Raw genomic sequence first — 19,643 nt, forward strand, 5'->3', positions numbered from 1 at the left:
ATGTTGTTTGCACAAAACAGTGCGTTCCTGTGTTGGCATGCATTTTTTCTTAAATAGATGCCTTGATCAGGAAATTTGGGATTGTTGAAAAAACTTGCTTCATTTATACGATGTAGATCTATAGCTCTTTCTCGTGAGATGGTCCATTCTCATTTGAAGAGGGTTTGTGGTATACTGCCTTGTACTGGTGTTGTAGGCATGGAATTATGGTTAATCAGCAGAGACAGTGAAATGTCAATAAAAATTGTAGCATAAGAAGAAGACCAGATTTAAATGCTTAAACAGAATCCATTGTTTTACATTTTTTTCTTTAAATTGCAAACTGTTCAGTAAACATTAGTGCTAATATATTGTGTTTTACAAAGTGAGCTTCACATTTGTTTGTATATGACATTCTGACAAATGAATACATGAATAAACTTGATATGTTACTACCCCATGGAACTGATACCTTGTCGTGGTGGGGTAGCTTGAGTGCTTCAGTGACCTGTCAAGCTATGTCAGTTGATGTGTCACATGCCTGGTAGGGCCTCCCATGCTGGACAGGTTGTGGGTATTTGTTCCACAAACTATACCAGCTGGCATGATGCACACATTTTAGGGTTTCCCTTGCTGAAAAGGTTGTATGGTAGAAGCCCGACAAAATTCAGTTTCAAACACATGCCTTTGCATATTTATCTCTTATGACTGACAATTCGTCATCCTTCTGTTTCAGGAAATGGACATCAGCCAGGACAGGAACAACAGAATCTTCTGTGAGAAAACCTGTATGCTTTTGATCTAAATAAACACAATACAATACAACATCATAAGCCTCTGTTGCTTGATCAGTTGATGTTTGGTTTGTTGAAGGTGCTGTTTGTGTGCCCCTGTGGGGATGTCAGGGACTCTTTCCATTAAAATACTATGCCCACCCTCTGGAAACCCTCTCCTGAAAATTAATCATTTTATATGTCACTTTTCCTTTTCTGTCATTTATTACTTCAGCCATGCTATTTCATTCCCATCCATTTTTTCAAGATAGCCATGATTATTTATTTTTCTAGACTTCATAATTGTGCATTCTTGCAAAGCTGTATTCAAATTTGGACCTAGGATATACGAGTTGCCTGCTGGCATTTTTTTTTGGGGGGTGGGGTGGGGGGGGGGTTTCTATGTCTGTTATGTATAATTTGTGTATTATGTATAATTATGTCAATGTTCAGGTTTGATTGGTTTACTCCATCGATAGATTAATGGAAAGGCCAATTTGACGCATGTACTTACATGTGCATGCATACGACTATTCATGCACAAAAAAACAAAACAAAAAAAAATCCCTCCCCCCCACCCCCCACCCACACCCCTGTTTTTTTTGTGTGTTTTTTCTACAAGATCAAAATCAATGTTATACGACACACAGTCACACACAAATTGTTTAGTTTTTTTTAAATGGCTAACTCATGTTCAAGATTTTAAATCCCAAAACTAAGTTGATGGCAGAAACTATATTACATATTTAATTCATATTTATGAATAAGAAGTAGCCAAAATGAAAACCATCACTGTGGTGATTGATATTCAGTGTCCCAACACATTTACCACTCTGAATAAAGTCCACAACTTGCTGCAACACAAGCAACCATTACTTGCATCTAACCGAAGTCACGCTTACCAAAAATAAACAACAAAAAACAATAATAATAATGATATTAAAATAAGATAAATGAAGATATCTTATTTTAATATCAAAACAAAGTCACACCTACCAAAAAGAAAATAATGATAATGATATTAAAATAAATAAATGAAAACAAGAACATCACTACAGTTAAAGCATTTCAGCTAAAAAGCTGGCCCAGTGCTTCCCTCATTGAACGACAAGCAACCTCCAGGTTGATGACCACTCTCCCTCCAACTACCTGAGCTCATCTTCTTCCACCACCAGTCAGTCATTTCAGAAACCATTCCCATCAGTACATTCAAAATGTCAGTTTCTCAAGATGGTGGCATTAGAACAAACTCATATATGTGCTAAACCACGTCTACCACACAGATGCCTGATCAGCAGCATAACCCAGTACATCAGGATTTGAGTGCATGCATATGTTTGTGTACCCATCGGGGTAGATTCGTTTGCACAACTTTTGCCAGAGGACAAACACTTATGTTGCCATGGGTTCATTTTCTGTGTGCAGTATGCTTCCTGCACATTAGATTGGTGTATCGTTGCATGATTTTAAATAAAGTATGAGAAAACGGATGAGACGGATTTCAAACTCGGACTGTCACGGTTAACAGTGTAAACGCACACGCACACGCACAGTCTCTCTCTCTCTCTCTCCATTGTCAATCACAGAGTATTGGGAACCGGGCTTTCACCAACATACACATATTTCATAAGGACATGGAGTGATTACTAGGTATATAATATACTTGCAATCTTCCTTTCTGTGCATTGAACCAAAAAGTTCTCATTTGGACAGAATTCACACATGGGCCATGAAGGCTTTGCCTCTTGTTAAGTGAATCACAAGTGAGTCTTGAAGGCCTTGCCTCTCTTGTTTTGTTTTGTTCTGCTGCGGAAGGGTGTGAGTGGAGTTGTGGTATGCTTATTTGTAGTCTTGATGGCGGTTTGAAACCTTTCAAACTGTGATTTCATGTATATATATATAAACTAAAACAAAACTATTCTGTTTCTAATTTCCTTTCATGTAATGACTGATGTCTGCATAGTGGTACAGGAAGCGTGTTCCAATTATTTTATTTTTATTTATTTTGTTTATGTAGATTTCATTTGTGTCTTTAAACGTTAAGATTATCTACTCAATATTTTCCTTCTATATGATGTTTAAAATGTGCTTTTTGTTTTCTTTTTTTCTTTTCTTTTCTTGTTTTTGAATTGTTGTTGTTTCACTTTAGCTGAAACCGTACTATTTTCTTGCCGGAATATTTTCTTTTACATGATGATAATGATCCGTGTGTCGTGATCAAGGAAGGGTGTGCCTGTTGCCCATTCGTTTTTGTTGTTGTTTTTTTGTTTTTTTTTGTTTTGTTTTTTTCGCTTTGATAGAGAACATTTGATTGGCCGAAAAGAAAGTTTTTTTAAATTTTTTTATACTTTAATTGTTTGAAGCAGCAGACAATAAAGTGGTTTGAACTGAAAAATAAGGGCGGTGGTTACGAGGGTGGGGGTGGCAAGAGTGAAAGGGACGAATCGGGTGGTGGGGTGTGGTGGGTGGGGGATGGAGGGGGCGGGGGGGGGGGGGGGGCGGTTGTGGGCGGTGGAGTAGGGGAGGGGGGGTACCGAAACTCTGGTTTACTTCGTTACCTTACACACACCCTTCCACCCGAGCCTCAACCTTTCTCCCGACTTTCCATCACGAACTACGAAGAAAGACATGATGGTGATGATGATGATGATTATGATCATGATGACGATGAAGATGATATGAATACTAAAACAGCGCCTATCCTAGGTCGGAGACCAAGCTCTAAGCACTTTCTAAACTCGGGGTCATTTGCACAACAGGCTGCCAACCTGGGTAGAGCCGAGTGACGGCTGCGACTGGGCGCTCATCATTTGTTTCCTGTGTCATTCAATCAGATAGCAGACACGCACACGTACACACTCAGACAGGCATGTGACATTTTACGTGTATGACCATTTTGTTTATCTACCCCGCCATGTAGGCAGCCATACTCAGTTTCAGTTTCTGGGTGGTTGCATGCTGGGTATGTTCTTGTTTCCATAACCCACAGAACGCTGATATGGATTTCAGGATCTTTAATCTAACGTGCGTATTTGATCTTCTGCGTGCGTATACACACAAAGGGGGTTCAGGCATAAGCAGGCCTGCACGTAATTATGTTGACGTGGGAGATCGGGGAAAAAAATCTCCACCCTTTACCCACCAGGCACTGTTAAAACGGGGATGGGAAGGCTTTGTCACGAAATACGAAGAAAGACAAGTACAACAAAATGAATTAAATGAATAAAAGAGGGATGGAAAAGGAAGGGAAAGAAAGAGAGAGAAAAAAAGGAAAGAGAGATGTGAGGGGTGGGGATGCGGGGGGTGAGCGTGGGGTTGTGACTGGACACGTGGTACTCAAACCCGTGGGCCCAACCCGCGTAAGATCCGGTTTTGCCCCAGGGGTGTATAAATAAGGCAGGTTTCTGGCGAACCCGGTTGGGGCTTACTTGCTAACCACTGCGCCGATGTGTACATCAATGCATGGTTTTGTATTTGTGTTTGTATTATGTATTTTGTATTTCTTTTTATCACAACAGATTTCTCTGTGTGAAATTCGGGCTGCTTTCCCCAGGGAGAGCTGTGTTTCACTGCTTCCTGCTGTTCTACCTGTTTACCTTGTTCTCCCTTGTCTTTTTTTGTTTTTGCTTTTTTCTTCTTTTTTTTTCGTTGGTAAGTGTTATAATTTTCTCTCTGCTTGTTTGCTATAGTGATTAAAGAAAAAAAGAATCATCACGTTTTTGTTTGTGTGTGTGTGTGTGTGTGTGTTGTTTTGTGGTTGTTTGTTTCTTTATGTTTTTTAATCATTTTTTTTTGTCTGTTTCTTTCTGTTGTTGTTCCTTTCTTTTCAATCCAAGATTTTGTTTTGCCTGCCTGGTACCGTTCTGTCTCCTGTGTGTCTGTCTGTCTGTGTGTCTGTCTTTCTGTGTGTCTGTCTCTCTAACTCACTTCCCCCGTATGTCTCCGTCTCTGTCTCTGTCTCCCTCTCGCTTCCACGTCTGTGTTTGTGTTTTACACTCTTTTTATTTGTTTTGTTACTTCTTTCTTTTCTTTTTTTTTTGAGGTGTGTGTGGGATTATGTATATAATGAGTATGATTTTGATCCAGCCATTTTGTTATGTTGCGTCTTGATGAAGACCAATTATCTATTTATTGATTTATTTCATTGATTGATTGATTGTTACCATTGTTGTTTTTCTGTGTGAAAGGAAGTTCAGTGTTACGAATTGTCTTTCTTATTTTCTGCGGATTACATACGATCGTTTAGCGTTGAACTGGTTCCTTTCGTGTTTTTCTTTCTTCATTTTTTTTCTTTCCTTCTTTCTTTATTTTCTCCCTCTCTATTTCTTTCTCTTTCTTTTTTTTTTCTTAAAAAAACACAACCTTTCTTTCACTCTTTCTCCGGTTTTTTTTTTTCCTTTCTGAATTTCCTTTTTCTCCCCTTCCCCCCCCCCCCCCCTTTTTTTTTTTTTGGTTGCTTTTATCGTCTTTTACCTTATTCTTTATATCTTTTTTTACTTCTCTGGGTTTTTTTTCTTCTCTTTCTTATTTCTTTCCTTTCTTCCTTCTTTCTTTTCTTTCTCGTTTTTCTTTTTACAGTCTTTCTCTCCTTTGGGGATGGTGGCCTTGTGGAAACTCGTTCGCCAAGGAGCCGAGAGATTCTGAATGGGTGGGTCAGAATCCCACACTGTTCTCCCCATCCACTGGACCTTATGTGGTGGTCTGGAAGCTAGTCATTTGAATGAGACAATAAACGAAGGTCCTGTATGCAGCATTCTCTTAGCACACGTAGAATAATCAACGACATCCAAAGGACTGCCCCTGGTTTGAAAAAAAAAGGAAAAGAAAAAAGTCTACAGTAAAATTCATTTTGACAGTGGACCAAATACAGTTGCAGACAGAAAATAACAAGAGTGGCAAGGCCTTCAAGACTCACTTGTGATACACGCACACACACACACAAAGATTAAATAAAAATGGTTAAAATGTGCTCTGTACTTGATATTATAGAGCTTTGGGTAAAAGAAAAAAAAGAAGAAGCCATAAAGCAGATTCGAAGCAAGTACTTTCAGGCGAGAATAAACAATGTTACGCACAGCGCTAACCTGCGTCTACAAGTGACGTTAAAAACAACATTACATTTGATGGGGTTTTTTGTGTGATAAATCGGTTACTGTAATCGAAGTGTTAACACCTTCTAAATCATGTTCTTTCGGTATACATCGAACATTTAAGAAATTCTTTGAAGTCCGCGGAAAAGGAGACTTTGCTATCGCCTCAAGCACACTGCAACACTAAGCCGTTTCTCTGGATCTAGACAGACGTTCAACAGGCTCAGTTACGCTTGCCCGGAAACTACGACACGCTCGATTCAATGTCTCTTTTTATGTTCATTCTAGTTAAGTATCCGGCCTCAGTATCCACATAAAAATATTCATATGCAGTAAACACGTCGATGATGTAGTTTGTACCACTGTGTATGTTTTGTCCAGAATTTGTATTTCGTTTCTTTTGATTGCGAACAAGGAAAAAAACAACAACAATATATGCACAGACCAGCCTAGACAAAGCTGACTGAAACTAAGTGAAACGGTCGATTCAATTTTTCTTTCATGTTCATTCTAGTTAATTCAGTATCCACATTAGAATATTCATATGCAGTAAACACGTGGTTGGTGTATTTAGTGTCACTGTTTGTACTTTGTCTAGAATTCGTGTTTCTTTTCTTTCAATTGCGAACAAGGGGAAACGAGGAAATGCCGTCTTCTTACCAAGCATAGCCTACGTTCCGGCAAGTGGGATGCGATAATATGGTGTTTTCGGAATCCGGAACGAGCCTCAACGAAATAAAACGTTAATGATCCGCTAACACGGCTTAATTCGGGAGACTTACAACCTATTATTGGTATGACTGTGAAGAGTTATTTTTCCTACTATGTTTAAGACAAACTTGGTTATGGCAGACAAAGCACTTCCAGAGAAAATGGCAATGTTAAAGTTTACCACGGACACGCGCGCGCGCGCACACACACACACACACACCATTGAACAATACGATGCAATATAATAAGTACAATACAGTGCAATACAATACAGTGCAATACAACACAATGCAATACAACACAATACAACGCATCACAATTTTTTACTACTACAATACAACACAATATACAATGCAATACGATACAACACAATAAATCACAGTGCAAACAGAATACAAGGCAATAGAATACAACACCATACAATACCATACCGTACAAATTCAATACAACGCAAGGCAGCGCAAAACAACACAATACAACACAGCACAATACAATACTTGGAGGTTTTCGCGGGTTCGAATCTTCCCTTCGACCCCCCCCACCCCCCCACGCCCACCCCCTCCCCTCCCTGCCCACCCCTACACTAGGCCTTGAGTCACTGGTAGTCTGTCTTTCAGCTGAGTTGATGAACCGAGGTCCAACGTGCAGAACGCACTGAGCTTAACCCTTTCACCGCCAGTCAATTTAGAGTACAAAATTCCCTTGTGGTATTAACACAGAAAGGACAGTGGCTAAGAATAGCTGGGGATTCCCCCTGCGATGTATAGAAAATACGGCCTATCCTACCACCGAACATTAAGAGCAGTAGGTTCATGGATAACAGACCAATGAATGGTCACCTTTCAGTGACATGGGTCCTCTACCACGCCTGTGCATAAATGCGAACTTCGTGGTGAAGAAGAATCGACGTCAACAAAAAGGGTTGTCCCTCGTGATATTATGTACAAAAAACCAAAAAAAAACAAACAAAAAACAACCCCCCCCCAAAAAACAAAAAAACAAACCCACTTTGATTGTAAAACAAGTAGACTTGAAGACGTGATTTTTTGTTGTTTTTAACATGAGTGGTATTACACAACGGCGACGCACCCGCATATCTATTGTGGCATAAATTAACACAACAAAAACATAACACACCAATAACTCCTTTTAAAAGTTGTTTTTTGGGGGGCTGGGTGTGTGGGGGGGGATTATTATATTTTTTTATTTATTTTTTTAATTTACCAAACAGAGTGTGGCGCAGATAGAACAGTGCGTGCATTTCGACGCCTTCTTGAAACTGAAAATAAAACTGGAACTTGTTTCCGTACACCACTAACAATATTTCGGTCTCAGATTGTCCGTCAAGTAGGCACACATTTGTTGTGTGTGTGTGTGTGTGTTTGTATGAGTGTCTTTTTGTGTGCCAGGTGAACGATGGTGGTTTTCGAAATGCTGAAGGTCATGTCATTGACCTTGTTGGCGACCTTGGTCCGGGGTCAAGGCTATGACGCTGCTGTTACTTCAGGTTCCCGTGGTGCCGCTGTCGTCAACTCTGTCGTGAACAGGATTCGATCCAAGTAGGATTCCTCCCCACCCTCTCTCTCTTCCCCCCCCCCCCCCATTCCCCCCTCCCCTCCCCCTCTCTCTCTTTCTCTTGAACACTGAAACGCATTAAACATTTCAGTGTGTTCAGTGTTCTCTCTCTCTCTCTCTCTCTCTCTCTCTCTCTCTCTCTCTCAGCGTTAAGTAGACTGCAGAGGCAAAAGTTGGAAAAATTATATCCAGTTAAGCGATAAATTGTATTTCTACAAAGCTTATTCTTCCAGTTCTACACGTTTAGTTAAGAATGTTACCATGTTTAATATAGGAAGACGATCTGGCATTCATGAAACCAGTATTTACAGCTAGGTGTCACTGTAAAAAACAAACAAACAACAACGCATCATTCATAAGAGAGTTGCACCCCTTTGTGCAAGGAATCAAATGAAGGTGAAGCTCATTTTGTTTAGCGGTGTACTGTGCTGAATGATCTTCGCGGAAAATTTATTCTTAACAAATATAACGAACGTCCATGTTTAAATTTTGTATTTTGAAGGCATCAACTGAGTTATAAGTAATATACGCATTGTAGGTCTATTTTGTACAAAGCTATCCTATTTTTCTTCTTCAACGCTCAGTTTATATCACAGATTTGCAGAAGCTTTCGGTTGAGCCAATACCAAAGTGAGAGCTGTATGATCAATGATTTCTCCATTGCAGTGGGAAGTAATTTACAGCTAAGTCTTTTGCGAAGGACTATGACTCTAAAACTAGGAGGCAAGATTGCTCTGGCTCTAAGTGCTGCAGCCGTGGGGGCTAGTTGGCCTTTGGGAACCATCCCAACGCCGACTGTCATAAAACCATCTTGGCCGAGAGAGAGGAGATATGACTTCAGCAAAACGCTCTCCGCTTTGATCAAATTCTGGCCCAGATGGTTGGGACAGCAGTTACCTCCTCTGCTGTTCTGATGGTTACAGTCGGACACGACTGAGTATCATACATACATATCTTTTTTCTAGTTAAGAGAGAACATAGTTCTGTTTTCTGAAGTTTGCTTGTCTAGTTTTGAAACAATCATAGTCACTGACAGTTATTGTGACATATGTAAATTTTGTTATCGCCCATTTTTTCACATAGGGCTACGGCTGTAAATGCGTTTTCATGTGAAAGGCATTGTCAGGTTTGAGCTTGAAAAGAAAAGAACTGTCTTTGTAAGGTACCAAAATTGTTATATAAAAAAGAGGGTAGTGTTTTATCGAATATTGATATTTCTGAATGTCTTCACCTCGACAGTTGCATCTTCAGTGACGATCGTATGTTCCTCCGCCGAACCGCCTACGTCATGTCACGTGACGGCCGCGACAACGCCACCTACCGGCATGGTTTTGATGGCGGCGTCTGGCAGGTGAGGTGCTCGTGACATGTGTGAAATAGATACCGAGGGATGGGGAGGGGGTCAGGGTGAGAGTCAGATACCTAAATATTTTATATGTGTGTTCCTTGTGTCTCACAAACGCTGAGGTTTCTTGACAAATGAAATTTATTCACTGATCATGCTCTTCTTCTTCAGCGTTCGTGGGCTGCGTTCATTCGTATGTAGCCGTGGGCTTTTGCGTGCATGACCGTGTTTACACCCCTGGCGTGTAGGCAGCCGTCCTCTGTTTTCCCAAACAAACACACACGCTCTGTTTATACCACGCTCCCTTTCTTTTTTCAATGCAGGTGTCGGAAGCCATGTTTCTCAGCACCAAGAACTGCAACCAGCCAGCCCTCGTGAAAGCCTGCAACAACATCTCGTCCAGTCTGCAGATCCACTGGCCTTCCACCATGTGGTCAGACCTGCGGAAACCTCTGTACTCGGGACTGGCGGCAGCGCTGTACACTCTGAAGACTCTCGGGACCTCGGACATGCCTGGGGACATCTGTTCTCAGGCCCCCATCTGGGCCCGGATGTACGGCCAGTCGGCATCGGTGTATGTAACCAAGGCTGCCCAGACTCCTGTGTTAGGTGAGTGATGGGTGGATGGAGGAGGGGCATGGAAAAGGACATGGTTTCTATTTTGTTTTTACTTTTATCTTATCTCATTTTGTGGGTGTGAGTGAGAGCAGGTGTGTGGGGGATGGGGAAAGTGTCTGCCTGGTGTCTCTTGTGTGTCCCTATATATTGTTTTGGCTTGGTTTGTCCCTGTCTCGTGTGTTTGTCTGTCTCTGTGTTTCAGTTTTTGTTTGTTTCGTTATGTCTGTTGTTATTGCTGTTTTGATTTCATTACTGTCAGGACAGCAGCAGCTGCAGCAGTAGTAGTAGCAGTAGGAGGTAATAGTTATTGTCATTATTATTATCATATCGAGGTTGGCTGGCTGGATCTCTGTCTCTGTACTCTTTTGTTTCTGTTTTGCTCTGTCTCTCTGGTTTGTTTCCTTGTTTGGTTCTTCTTCTTTTCATTTCATCAGGGGAGTGGTTGGGGTAGATAGGGAGGGTTATGACTTCGCTCAAATGTGAGGGTGCGTGAATGATTTTGTATCTGATTGTGTGTGTGTGTGTGTGTGTGTGTGTGTGTGTAAATTACTTATGCAAATTACTTGAGATGTGTTCACAAGTAGGGGGTATGCCTTGTCTTGTTAATTCTCACCCACCCCATTGCCTGAATTGCGTTATAACACTGTGTGGACAACAATTAAAACGAACACTTTGTCGTTGTGATTGTCATTCTGATTGTCATTGTCTCTTCCCCCATCCAGACTGTAAAGACAAACTGGACGTCGCTTTCATCCTGGACAGTTCGGGGAGCATCACTTACTCTGACTTCGGGCTGATGAAGCAGTTTGCTGCCTCCGTGGTGGACGTGATGAACGTGTCTGTGGACGCCGTCAGAGTGGCCGACGTCGTCTATTCAGGCAAGGTGTCAGTCCACTTCGACTTTGACGACTACACCAGCAAGGATGGCGTGAAGACTGCCTTCCTCAACACGCCAAAATGTCAGTGGGTTTTGTGTGTGTGTGGGTGGCGGGGGATGGGATTCACGCGGTGGATTGGGGTGAGTGTATGAGTGTGTTGGGGGAGTGGGGGGTGGGACGTGTTTGTGTACGTGTGTGGATGTATTTGTATGCTTGTGTGTGTATGTGAGAATATTTGTGTATGGAAAACGAATGATGAGCAGCCTCTAGCCATTTCCAGGTAGGCAGCGTGTTATGCAAACGACTTCGTATTTGTAAAACGTTTACAGCTTGGTCTCTTGACAGATAATAGGCCGTATAGAAGTGTCCTCCTCAGTTAATCAGTCAATGTGAATGTAACCTATGTGCGCCTCTGTGTGTTCTCAAACTAAACATTCAGCTTTGGAACCAAGACTGTCCTCATCAATTAATCAGTCAGTGTGAATATATGTGCGCCTCTGTGTGCTCTCAAACGGAACAGTCAACGCGGGAACCAACACTGCCTTAGCTCTGAACAAGACCAGAGAGATCCTGCATGACGCTGGAAGAGGGGCCAGACAGAACGTGAAGAAAGTGGCCGTGCTGGTGACGGACGGTGGGTCCAGCACCTTCACCCTGACCAGGAATGCTGCCAAACTTCTCAAGGTTGGTTCCATGCCAATTCGCATGTTCTTCTCAATCCAGCCTATTGTTCCCAATTCAGACTATTGTTCCCGAATCTGCATAGTCTTCCCAATTCAACCTGTTCTTCCCAATTCAGCCTGTTCTTCCCAATTCAGCCTGTTCTTGCCAATTGAATCTGTTTTTTCCCCATTCAGCCTGTTCTTCCCAATTCAACCTGTTCTTCCCAATTCAGCCTATTCTACCCAATTCAACCTGTTCTTCCCAATTCAGCCTGTTCTTCCCAATTCAACCTGTTCTTCCCAATTCAGCCTATTCTACCCAATTCAACCTGTTCTTCCCAATTCAGCCTATTCTACCCAATTCAGCCTATACTTCCCAATTCAGCCTATTCTACCCAATTCAACCTGTTCTTCCCAATTCAACCTGTTCTTCCCAATTCAGCCTGTTCTACCCAATTTAACCTGTTCTACCGAATTCAACCTGTTCTTCCCAATTCAGCCTATTCTACCCAATTCAACCTGTTCTTCCCAATTCAGCCTATTCTACCCAATTCAACCTGTTCTTCCCAATTCAGCCTGTTCTTCCCAATTCAACCTGTTCTTCCCAATTCAGCCTATACTTCCCAATTCAGCCTATTCTACCCAATTCAACCTGTTCTTCCCAATTCAACCTGTTCTTCCCAATTCAGCCTATTTTACCCAATTTAACCTGTTCTACCGAATTCAACCTGTTCTTCCCAATTCAGCCTATTCTACCCAATTCAACCTGTTCTTCCCAATTCAACCTGTTCTTCCCAATTCAGCCTATTCTACCCAATTCAACCTGTTCTTCCCAATTCAGCCTGTTCTTCCCAATTCAACCTGTTCTTCCCAATTCAGCCTATTCTTCCCAATTCAACCTGTTCTTCCCAATTCAACCTGTTCTTCCCAATGCAGCCTGTTCTGTTCTTCCCAATTCAGCCTTTCAGCCTTTTTTCCCCCCCGATTCAGCCTTTTTTTCTGATTCACCTGTTCCCAGTTCAGCCTGTTTTCCCGATTCAGCCTAGTCCTGATTCACCTGTTCCCGGAAGTGTGTGTGTGTTCCCGATCCGATTCTTTCGGTTTCGCCTTTTTCCGATTCGGCCTGTCACTGAATGGGCGACTCCAATTCGGTGCCTATTCCAAGTTCGCCATTGTTTTTATTGCTCTCTCTCTCTCTCTCTCTCTCTCTCTCTCTCTCTCTGCCCCCCCCCCCTTTCTGTGCGCGCGTGCGTGTGTATGTGTGGAATAACTGCTTGAATCAGAGTATAAAAAAAACAACTAAACATTTGGCAACATTTCAGAGTACTTTTGTGCGGTTTCAGTTTCTGTTCTAATCTATTCTATTCCATAACATTTCATTCCATTCCATTCCTTTCTGTTCTGGGTGATCTGACATAGGACGAAGGCACGACAGTGTTTGCCATAGGTGTGAGGGGCTACAACCTGGCAGAACTGCAAGCCGTGGCCAGTTACCCCATCTGCTCGCACGTCTTCACACTGGATGCCTTCGACAAGATTGACTCCATCATTACGGAGATCCAGAAGAGCACATGTGGAGGTCAGTTTTGCTGAAGGGGTTGTCGTGAGCAAAGTTGTGAAGGTCACGGGTCAAGGTCAGGGTCAAGGTCATGGTCAAAGAACGTGGGAGGTCCTCCTCCTTCTCCTCTCCCTTCTTGTTCTGTTGTTTTACTTTGTTTATTTTTTTTTAATCATTATTGTACGCATAGTCTACTGCCTTTAGTGAGCACTTCCGGTTGTTGTGCTTTCCAAATTAAACATTGTACAGTAAGATGGACGGATGGACAAATATACAAACAAACAGACAGACAGACAGACGAATGATCGACTCGGACTGACTGACTGGCTAGCTGACCGATTGATTGATTGATTGATTGATTGATTGATTGATTTCAGCCAATTTCAAGGTCCAGCCTGACAAGGTCTTTCAAGGCAGCGTCACCCAGGAGGCTCCCACAATTGAAATTCCAGCCCAGCCCAACAAAAATATCGTAAGGAGAGAGACAGAGATGGTGTGTGGTCGAGAGAGAGAGAGAGCGGGAGAGGGGGGGCAGACACATACTTAAAATGAGTGTGTGTGTGTGTGTGCAGGAGAGAGAGAGAGAGAGAGAGAGAGAGAGTGTCAGTGACAAAGACACATATTTTAATTGTGAAGGCCATCGACCCATACACAAATTTACACACACACACACACACACACACACACACACACAACGTAGATGGGTGTTCACTGACACATCTATACAGGGTATCCAGGAGTTCTTCACGGTGTTTCAAGGCACAGTATATGTACATGGCCAACTTTCTGTTATGTTCGATGTTTTGCACTGATAATAACCTACATCAGGTTGTGCTATATTGTATAGCAGTTTTTCGAGATATTCTACTCTTACATTCTGATATACCGGACATGCAAACACAAAGTGATCTTCGTTCTCCTGTATTCCAGGACAAAAGGGGCAATCGTGACTGACGGTTTGGTATCGCTTATTTATTGCTGGTTCATTTATTCCAAACCGAAATCTAACCAGACAGTCCCTAAACTTTTTTTTATTTTTTATTTTATTGTAATGCCGTTTATGTATGTCTCAGACTGATGAACAGTTTTAAAAAATCGATACGTTGAGAAACATTCGTTAGTCTGCACTTTAAAAGCCATTCTTGTCTTAAATTTTCAATAAGTTTTTGTTTCACACTACGTAGAAAACCAGCTCCGTTTGTAATTTCACCTGACCATGCATCCTGGAAACCAAGAGAAAATAAGGAGTCTCTGACTGACCTGACCCAGTTTGATTTGTTTTGTCTGTTTATATGAAGATCGTTTAACAACATAGTTAATACTTGTCTGGGCAATCTACAATCAGGGAGTTTTCTTAAGTTCAACCAGTATCTAAGAGTTGAAATTATACTGTCAATATACAGTGGATAACGACCTGTATCACCATAAATCATGTGGTTTGGGGTTCTATCATTCACTCCCAATAATCGTTTACAAGCAAAAAGTGGGCCGATTCTATATTTCCTGTCTTATTCACTCCCCACATTTCAGAGGAATACATCATAGGTTTGATCTGGGCATCAAACAGCTGCAAAAAAACAGATGAGTCAAAAGTCTCTTGAGACCACATAGTTTTCATAAATTCAAGCACCTTGCCTTTGGTTCTACTTGCAAACTCACTGCATGCAGATTCGCAAGAAAGTTTCGTTGTTTGCAGAAAACCTAAATATTTATGGCTGTTTACCACTTCAATTTTGTTTCCACCGTATGACCATGATTCCCTCTCAGCTAGGTGACCCCCTTTCCTGAAAACCATAATCTTTGCCTTTCCTAGATTTACAGTAAGGCCTAGTTGTGTGGATGTTGTTTCTAGACTGTTGATTTGATTTTGAAGCCCACATGGTGTGGAAGAGATCAGTACTATGTCATCAGCAAACAGGAGCAAAAAGATCTCGTCTAAACCTGGAAGAAGCTAGATTCCGTGCTCACCTTTTTCTCGCACAAAATCTGCCACTTCTGCTGTGAATACAGAAAAAAAAATAAAGGACTTAGCAAACATCCTTGCTTAACCTTCTGCATACAAGTGAAAAACTTTGACAGTTGGGTACCCCACCAGACGCAAGCTCTGACTGTTGAATACAGTTTTCAACATTTTTAACATTTTGCTAGATGCGTTTATCGTTCTCAGTATTTCCCAAAGATTGTCCCTGTTAACAATGTCAAAAGCTTTTTCATAATCTATGAAGGCCACGTAACCTTTGCCTCGTCTCCTGCAGTTGCATCTTCTTTTGATAATTGAGATTAATGTGAAAATATGATCTATCGTTGAGAACCCTTTTCGAAACCCTGCTTGTTCTTTGCTGAGCTTGCCTTCTGTTTCAGCCCATAAGTATATTCTTTTGTTTAATATGGCTGTAAAGACTTTGCTGGCAATACTTAGTAAAGAGATCCCATGACAGTTGTCTGGTTCTGTTTCATCATCTTTTTTGAACAGTGGTATTATGACAGATTTGCACCATTCTGGTTGGAAGAAACTTGCATCATATATCCTGTTATAAGGTTTAGTTAGGAAGGGGTCTACAAGCGCTGCGCCATGTTTCAAAAATTCGCCACATATTCCATTTGCACCTGTGGATTTTCCCCGACTTAAGATTTTTTATGGATGAATGAACTTCTTCATCAGTAACTGGGTCATCTAATTTTGGTATATGAATTTCGTCAGCTTCTTCTGTTTCGTCTTCGTATTTTTCCGTATAACTGCCTGAGCGTTCTCCTGTGAAAATGTTGGTAGCAGGTTCTTTTAAAACTTTCTGGAACTGGGTCTGCCATTTGTCAGCACTAATGTTAGCTTTTTTGCTTTTTTTCGCTTGTCGTTCCTTTTATGGTACTCCAGAATTTCTGACTATCTCTCTTGTTGTCCAGTAAAGACTGATGAATTGAACGCCTGTATTGTGTTCTTGCTTTGGAAATGTACGCCTTGTATTCATTTCGTTTATTTTTGTACTGGGATTCTAATGCTTTTATGGCAGGCAACGACTTTGCTCGTTGACGTTTGTTCAAGGTTCGTCGTGCTTCACGCTTTTTTTTTAAATATTCTCTATCGAACCATTTATTTGTGGCACAATCTGCATTTGTACTTAACCAAATCTTTCTTTTCATACAGTTACCTGCATTTAACAGTACACTTGTAAGAGTCCGCCGCATTTGCGATATTTCTATCCAGTTCTTTGCAAGCATCCTCAAGTTGCTTTTTAGATTCATCGGATGTTAAACTACTAATGAAGGATTCTTTGTTTTGATCGTTCCATTTGAAAATGTAGGTAAATTCTGCGCTAGGTACTTCATCAGGTTTTGGCTGATACACATGTTTTGCAGAAATACTGAAAAATAAAGGCATATGTTGTGATTCAACTCGGTCATCAACCGAAAACATTAAGGACGCTTCTGTTTCGAGTTCACTAGAGACAATGAGGCAATCTATAACACTGCATTCTTGACTTGACACAAAAGTGAATACCCCGTCTGGATCACCTTGGCTGTTACCATTCAAGGGTGTGCACTGAAAAGTAGTGTATAAATCAGTAAAAACTTGGCAAAATGATTTGTGTTCTTTTCTTTGGATTTTCTGGGTTTACTCTGTGTCGAAAATATCAAGATCAAAGTTAGAGGGAGGATTCTATTCTCCAATTCGAGCGTTAAAATCACCACTCATAATTAAATGCGAGCGATCCCCATTTCTAAAACGATTAAGTAAGAACTCTTCTAACAAGGCTAAGGAACAAATAATATCCTTGTATTTATAGTAATGACTTTGATAAGGGGGCACATCAATAGAAATATAAAAGATATCATTGTTCAGGCCAACAAGATCTTTTGAGATCTTTATGCAGACCATATATACCATCATGTTCGCAGACTATAATATGGGTAATGTGTGGCATCAAGACCTTTACAAATACTGCAACCCCACCTGAACGTCTGACTCGTCTGGATGATTTTAATGGCAGGGGAGTGAAAAGCATAAAATTTTGTAAATATTATGGTGAAGTCAAATTGTTGTAAACGTTTCTAAGGCACCGAAAATATCAAAAGACTTTATGAAACTTTAGTCAGGTTCGCTCAACTTTGGTGCTAAATTTTCGACATTCATGGAACACATGTTTACTGTAACAATGTCACCATTTGCTCAATTGACACTAGTTTTGTAGTGAGAGAAAGAGAGACAAAGAAAGAAGCACAGAAAGACAAAGAGAGACAGAGAGACAGACAGACAGACAAACGGACAGACACAGACAGTGAAGGAGACAGAGAGACAGACAGACAAACAAAGAGGCAGAGAGTGAAAGAAAGACAGAGTGAGTGTGTGTGTGTGGAGAGAGCGAACGAACGGAGTTTTTTATTTTTTTTATTTTTTTTTTTTTATTTATTGAGGGGAGTGGAATAAGAATACAGGTGCTTTTTTTTTTTCATCCAGCCGTCAGGGCAAATAGGCAATGAAAATGAATGAAAAATATTCACAAAGTAACAAAGAGATGTAGAAGTAAGGACATGTCATTCACATGCACATGTAAACATGCACATGTATATAATCTTGATACAAACATCGTATTATGACAATGAAAATGACAACAACGACAACAACAAAAAGCAACACGAGAGGGAGAGAGAGACAGACAGACAGACAGACAGAGGGACGGACAGACAGAGGCAGACAGAGAGAAGGGGGGCGGGGACGTGTGTGTATGTGAAGAGAGAGAGAGTGGATAACAGAGAGACAGATACGGATAGAAGCAGACACAGAGAGAGGGCGGGGGAGAGAGAGAATGAGCGAGAGACAGACAGAGACACACAGAGCGAGACAGTCGGACAGACAGAGGCAGACAGAGAGAGGGAAGAGTGTGTGTATGTAGAGAGAGAGAATGAGAGAGAGACAGAGACACAGAGAGAGAGACAGACGGACAGACAGAGGCAGACACAGAGAGAGGGGAGTGTGTGTATGTGGAGAGAGAGAAAGAGAGAGAGAGAGCTCACAACTTAAATTTTATCTTTTATTTTTTTACATCTTCACTTCACCATGCAGGCCAAGTCGCTGGGTGCTTTTATGTTAACTAAAAAAAGCAACCACAAAAACAACAACAACAACAACAAAACAGAGATAGTGTGGATGCAATGTGTTCGATTAGGAAGCGAGTGCCCATGGAGGTACCACGATTAATGTTATTCAGGCCACAGTGCCAACAAAATCATCGTGAGAAGAGAGAGAGAGAGAGATTGTATATACAAAAAAAAGCTAACAAAAGACACGATACTATCACACACACACACACACACACACACACACACACACAAACAACAACAACAAAAAAACCACCCACACACACATTCACGCACGCACGCACATTGTACCTAGCACTCCAACTGCACACCCCGCCGCAAGTGGTATAAAATTACTTTTTTTGTTCAAATCAAGAACTCTTTGTAATTAATGGCTGTATATTCCACCAACATCTTGATTAAAAAAAAAAAAAAAGCGCCTGCGTGTGAACGCGTTCGTGACTAAATCACCTGGTACGAAATGGAGAATAAATCAACGATAAATGAAGTAGTTTAAAAACAAAGCACTTTTTGATATTCTTTGGGAGGGCTTGCCAGATGTCTCTGGCTGTCTCGTGGACAAGAAAAGACACACACACACACACACACACACACACACACACACAAATATCTAAAGGTTTTTGTTGATTATGTCGACGCAATGAAAAAAACACAACAAAAAAACAAGAGGCAAAGCTTTTCATAGCTCACGCGTGATTCCTACTACACAACAGCAACAAAAACAACAGTCTAATGCTAATGATGGTATGGGGAGAAACGGAGGCGGGGTCACATACCCATAATTATCTAAATCATTTCGTTTGTTTTTTCTTTCTTTGTTTCGCTCATCATCAGAAACGAGTTTTTCTCGAACCAAAAGGTACGTGCTGGAAACAGATCAACTCTACCCTTAACAGCTAACATCGATCAGCAATTCCTTGATCATCGATCATAGTTCGAACCTGTTTTTCTCACAACGTTTTGGCTTTGACAAATGGAACAAAAATGTCAAACGCATTTTCAGGCGGATATAAACGATAATCGCTCCGGATATACCCAGTTCTTTCGGATGCGTTCTTCAATACCGTACAATACAGACTGAAGTCTGTGACCCACCTGTCTGTCCGATCACAGTTGACATGTTAAAACACACACACACACACACACACACACACACAAACAACAACAAAAAACACACAAAAACAACAACAAAAAACAACAAACAAACAAAAAAACAACAACAAAAACCCCCCAAAAAATGCCTCTTTGTCGGAGTCTGTGAAAATCGGACTGGAAAATTCCAAATGCTTCTCTGCAAATAATGGCGGAAGTTGACGCCCGCTTGTATAATATAACAAAATATTACGCGTATAACATGTCG

General features: G+C 41.2%; 1 protein-coding gene across 1 annotated transcript in view; it reads left to right on the forward strand.

Annotated features, from left to right (window-relative positions):
* Window positions 1-7,968: 7,968 nt before the first annotated feature.
* Window positions 7,969-19,643, forward strand: part of LOC143289621 (uncharacterized) — a 29,428-nt gene continuing 17,753 nt past the window's right edge. Inside the window, exons 1-7 of the mRNA XM_076598664.1 lie at window positions 7,969-8,112; window positions 9,368-9,479; window positions 9,797-10,082; window positions 10,814-11,050; window positions 11,490-11,653; window positions 13,051-13,210; window positions 13,567-13,661. Coding sequence (XP_076454779.1) covers window positions 7,970-8,112; window positions 9,368-9,479; window positions 9,797-10,082; window positions 10,814-11,050; window positions 11,490-11,653; window positions 13,051-13,210; window positions 13,567-13,661 — 1,197 coding nt within the window. The 5' untranslated portion in view covers window position 7,969. The remainder of the gene's footprint in view (window positions 8,113-9,367; window positions 9,480-9,796; window positions 10,083-10,813; window positions 11,051-11,489; window positions 11,654-13,050; window positions 13,211-13,566; window positions 13,662-19,643) is intronic.

The sequence above is a fragment of the Babylonia areolata genome, chromosome 14 (assembly GCF_041734735.1).
Source record: "Babylonia areolata isolate BAREFJ2019XMU chromosome 14, ASM4173473v1, whole genome shotgun sequence".
Taxonomy (NCBI): domain Eukaryota; kingdom Metazoa; phylum Mollusca; class Gastropoda; order Neogastropoda; family Buccinidae; genus Babylonia; species Babylonia areolata.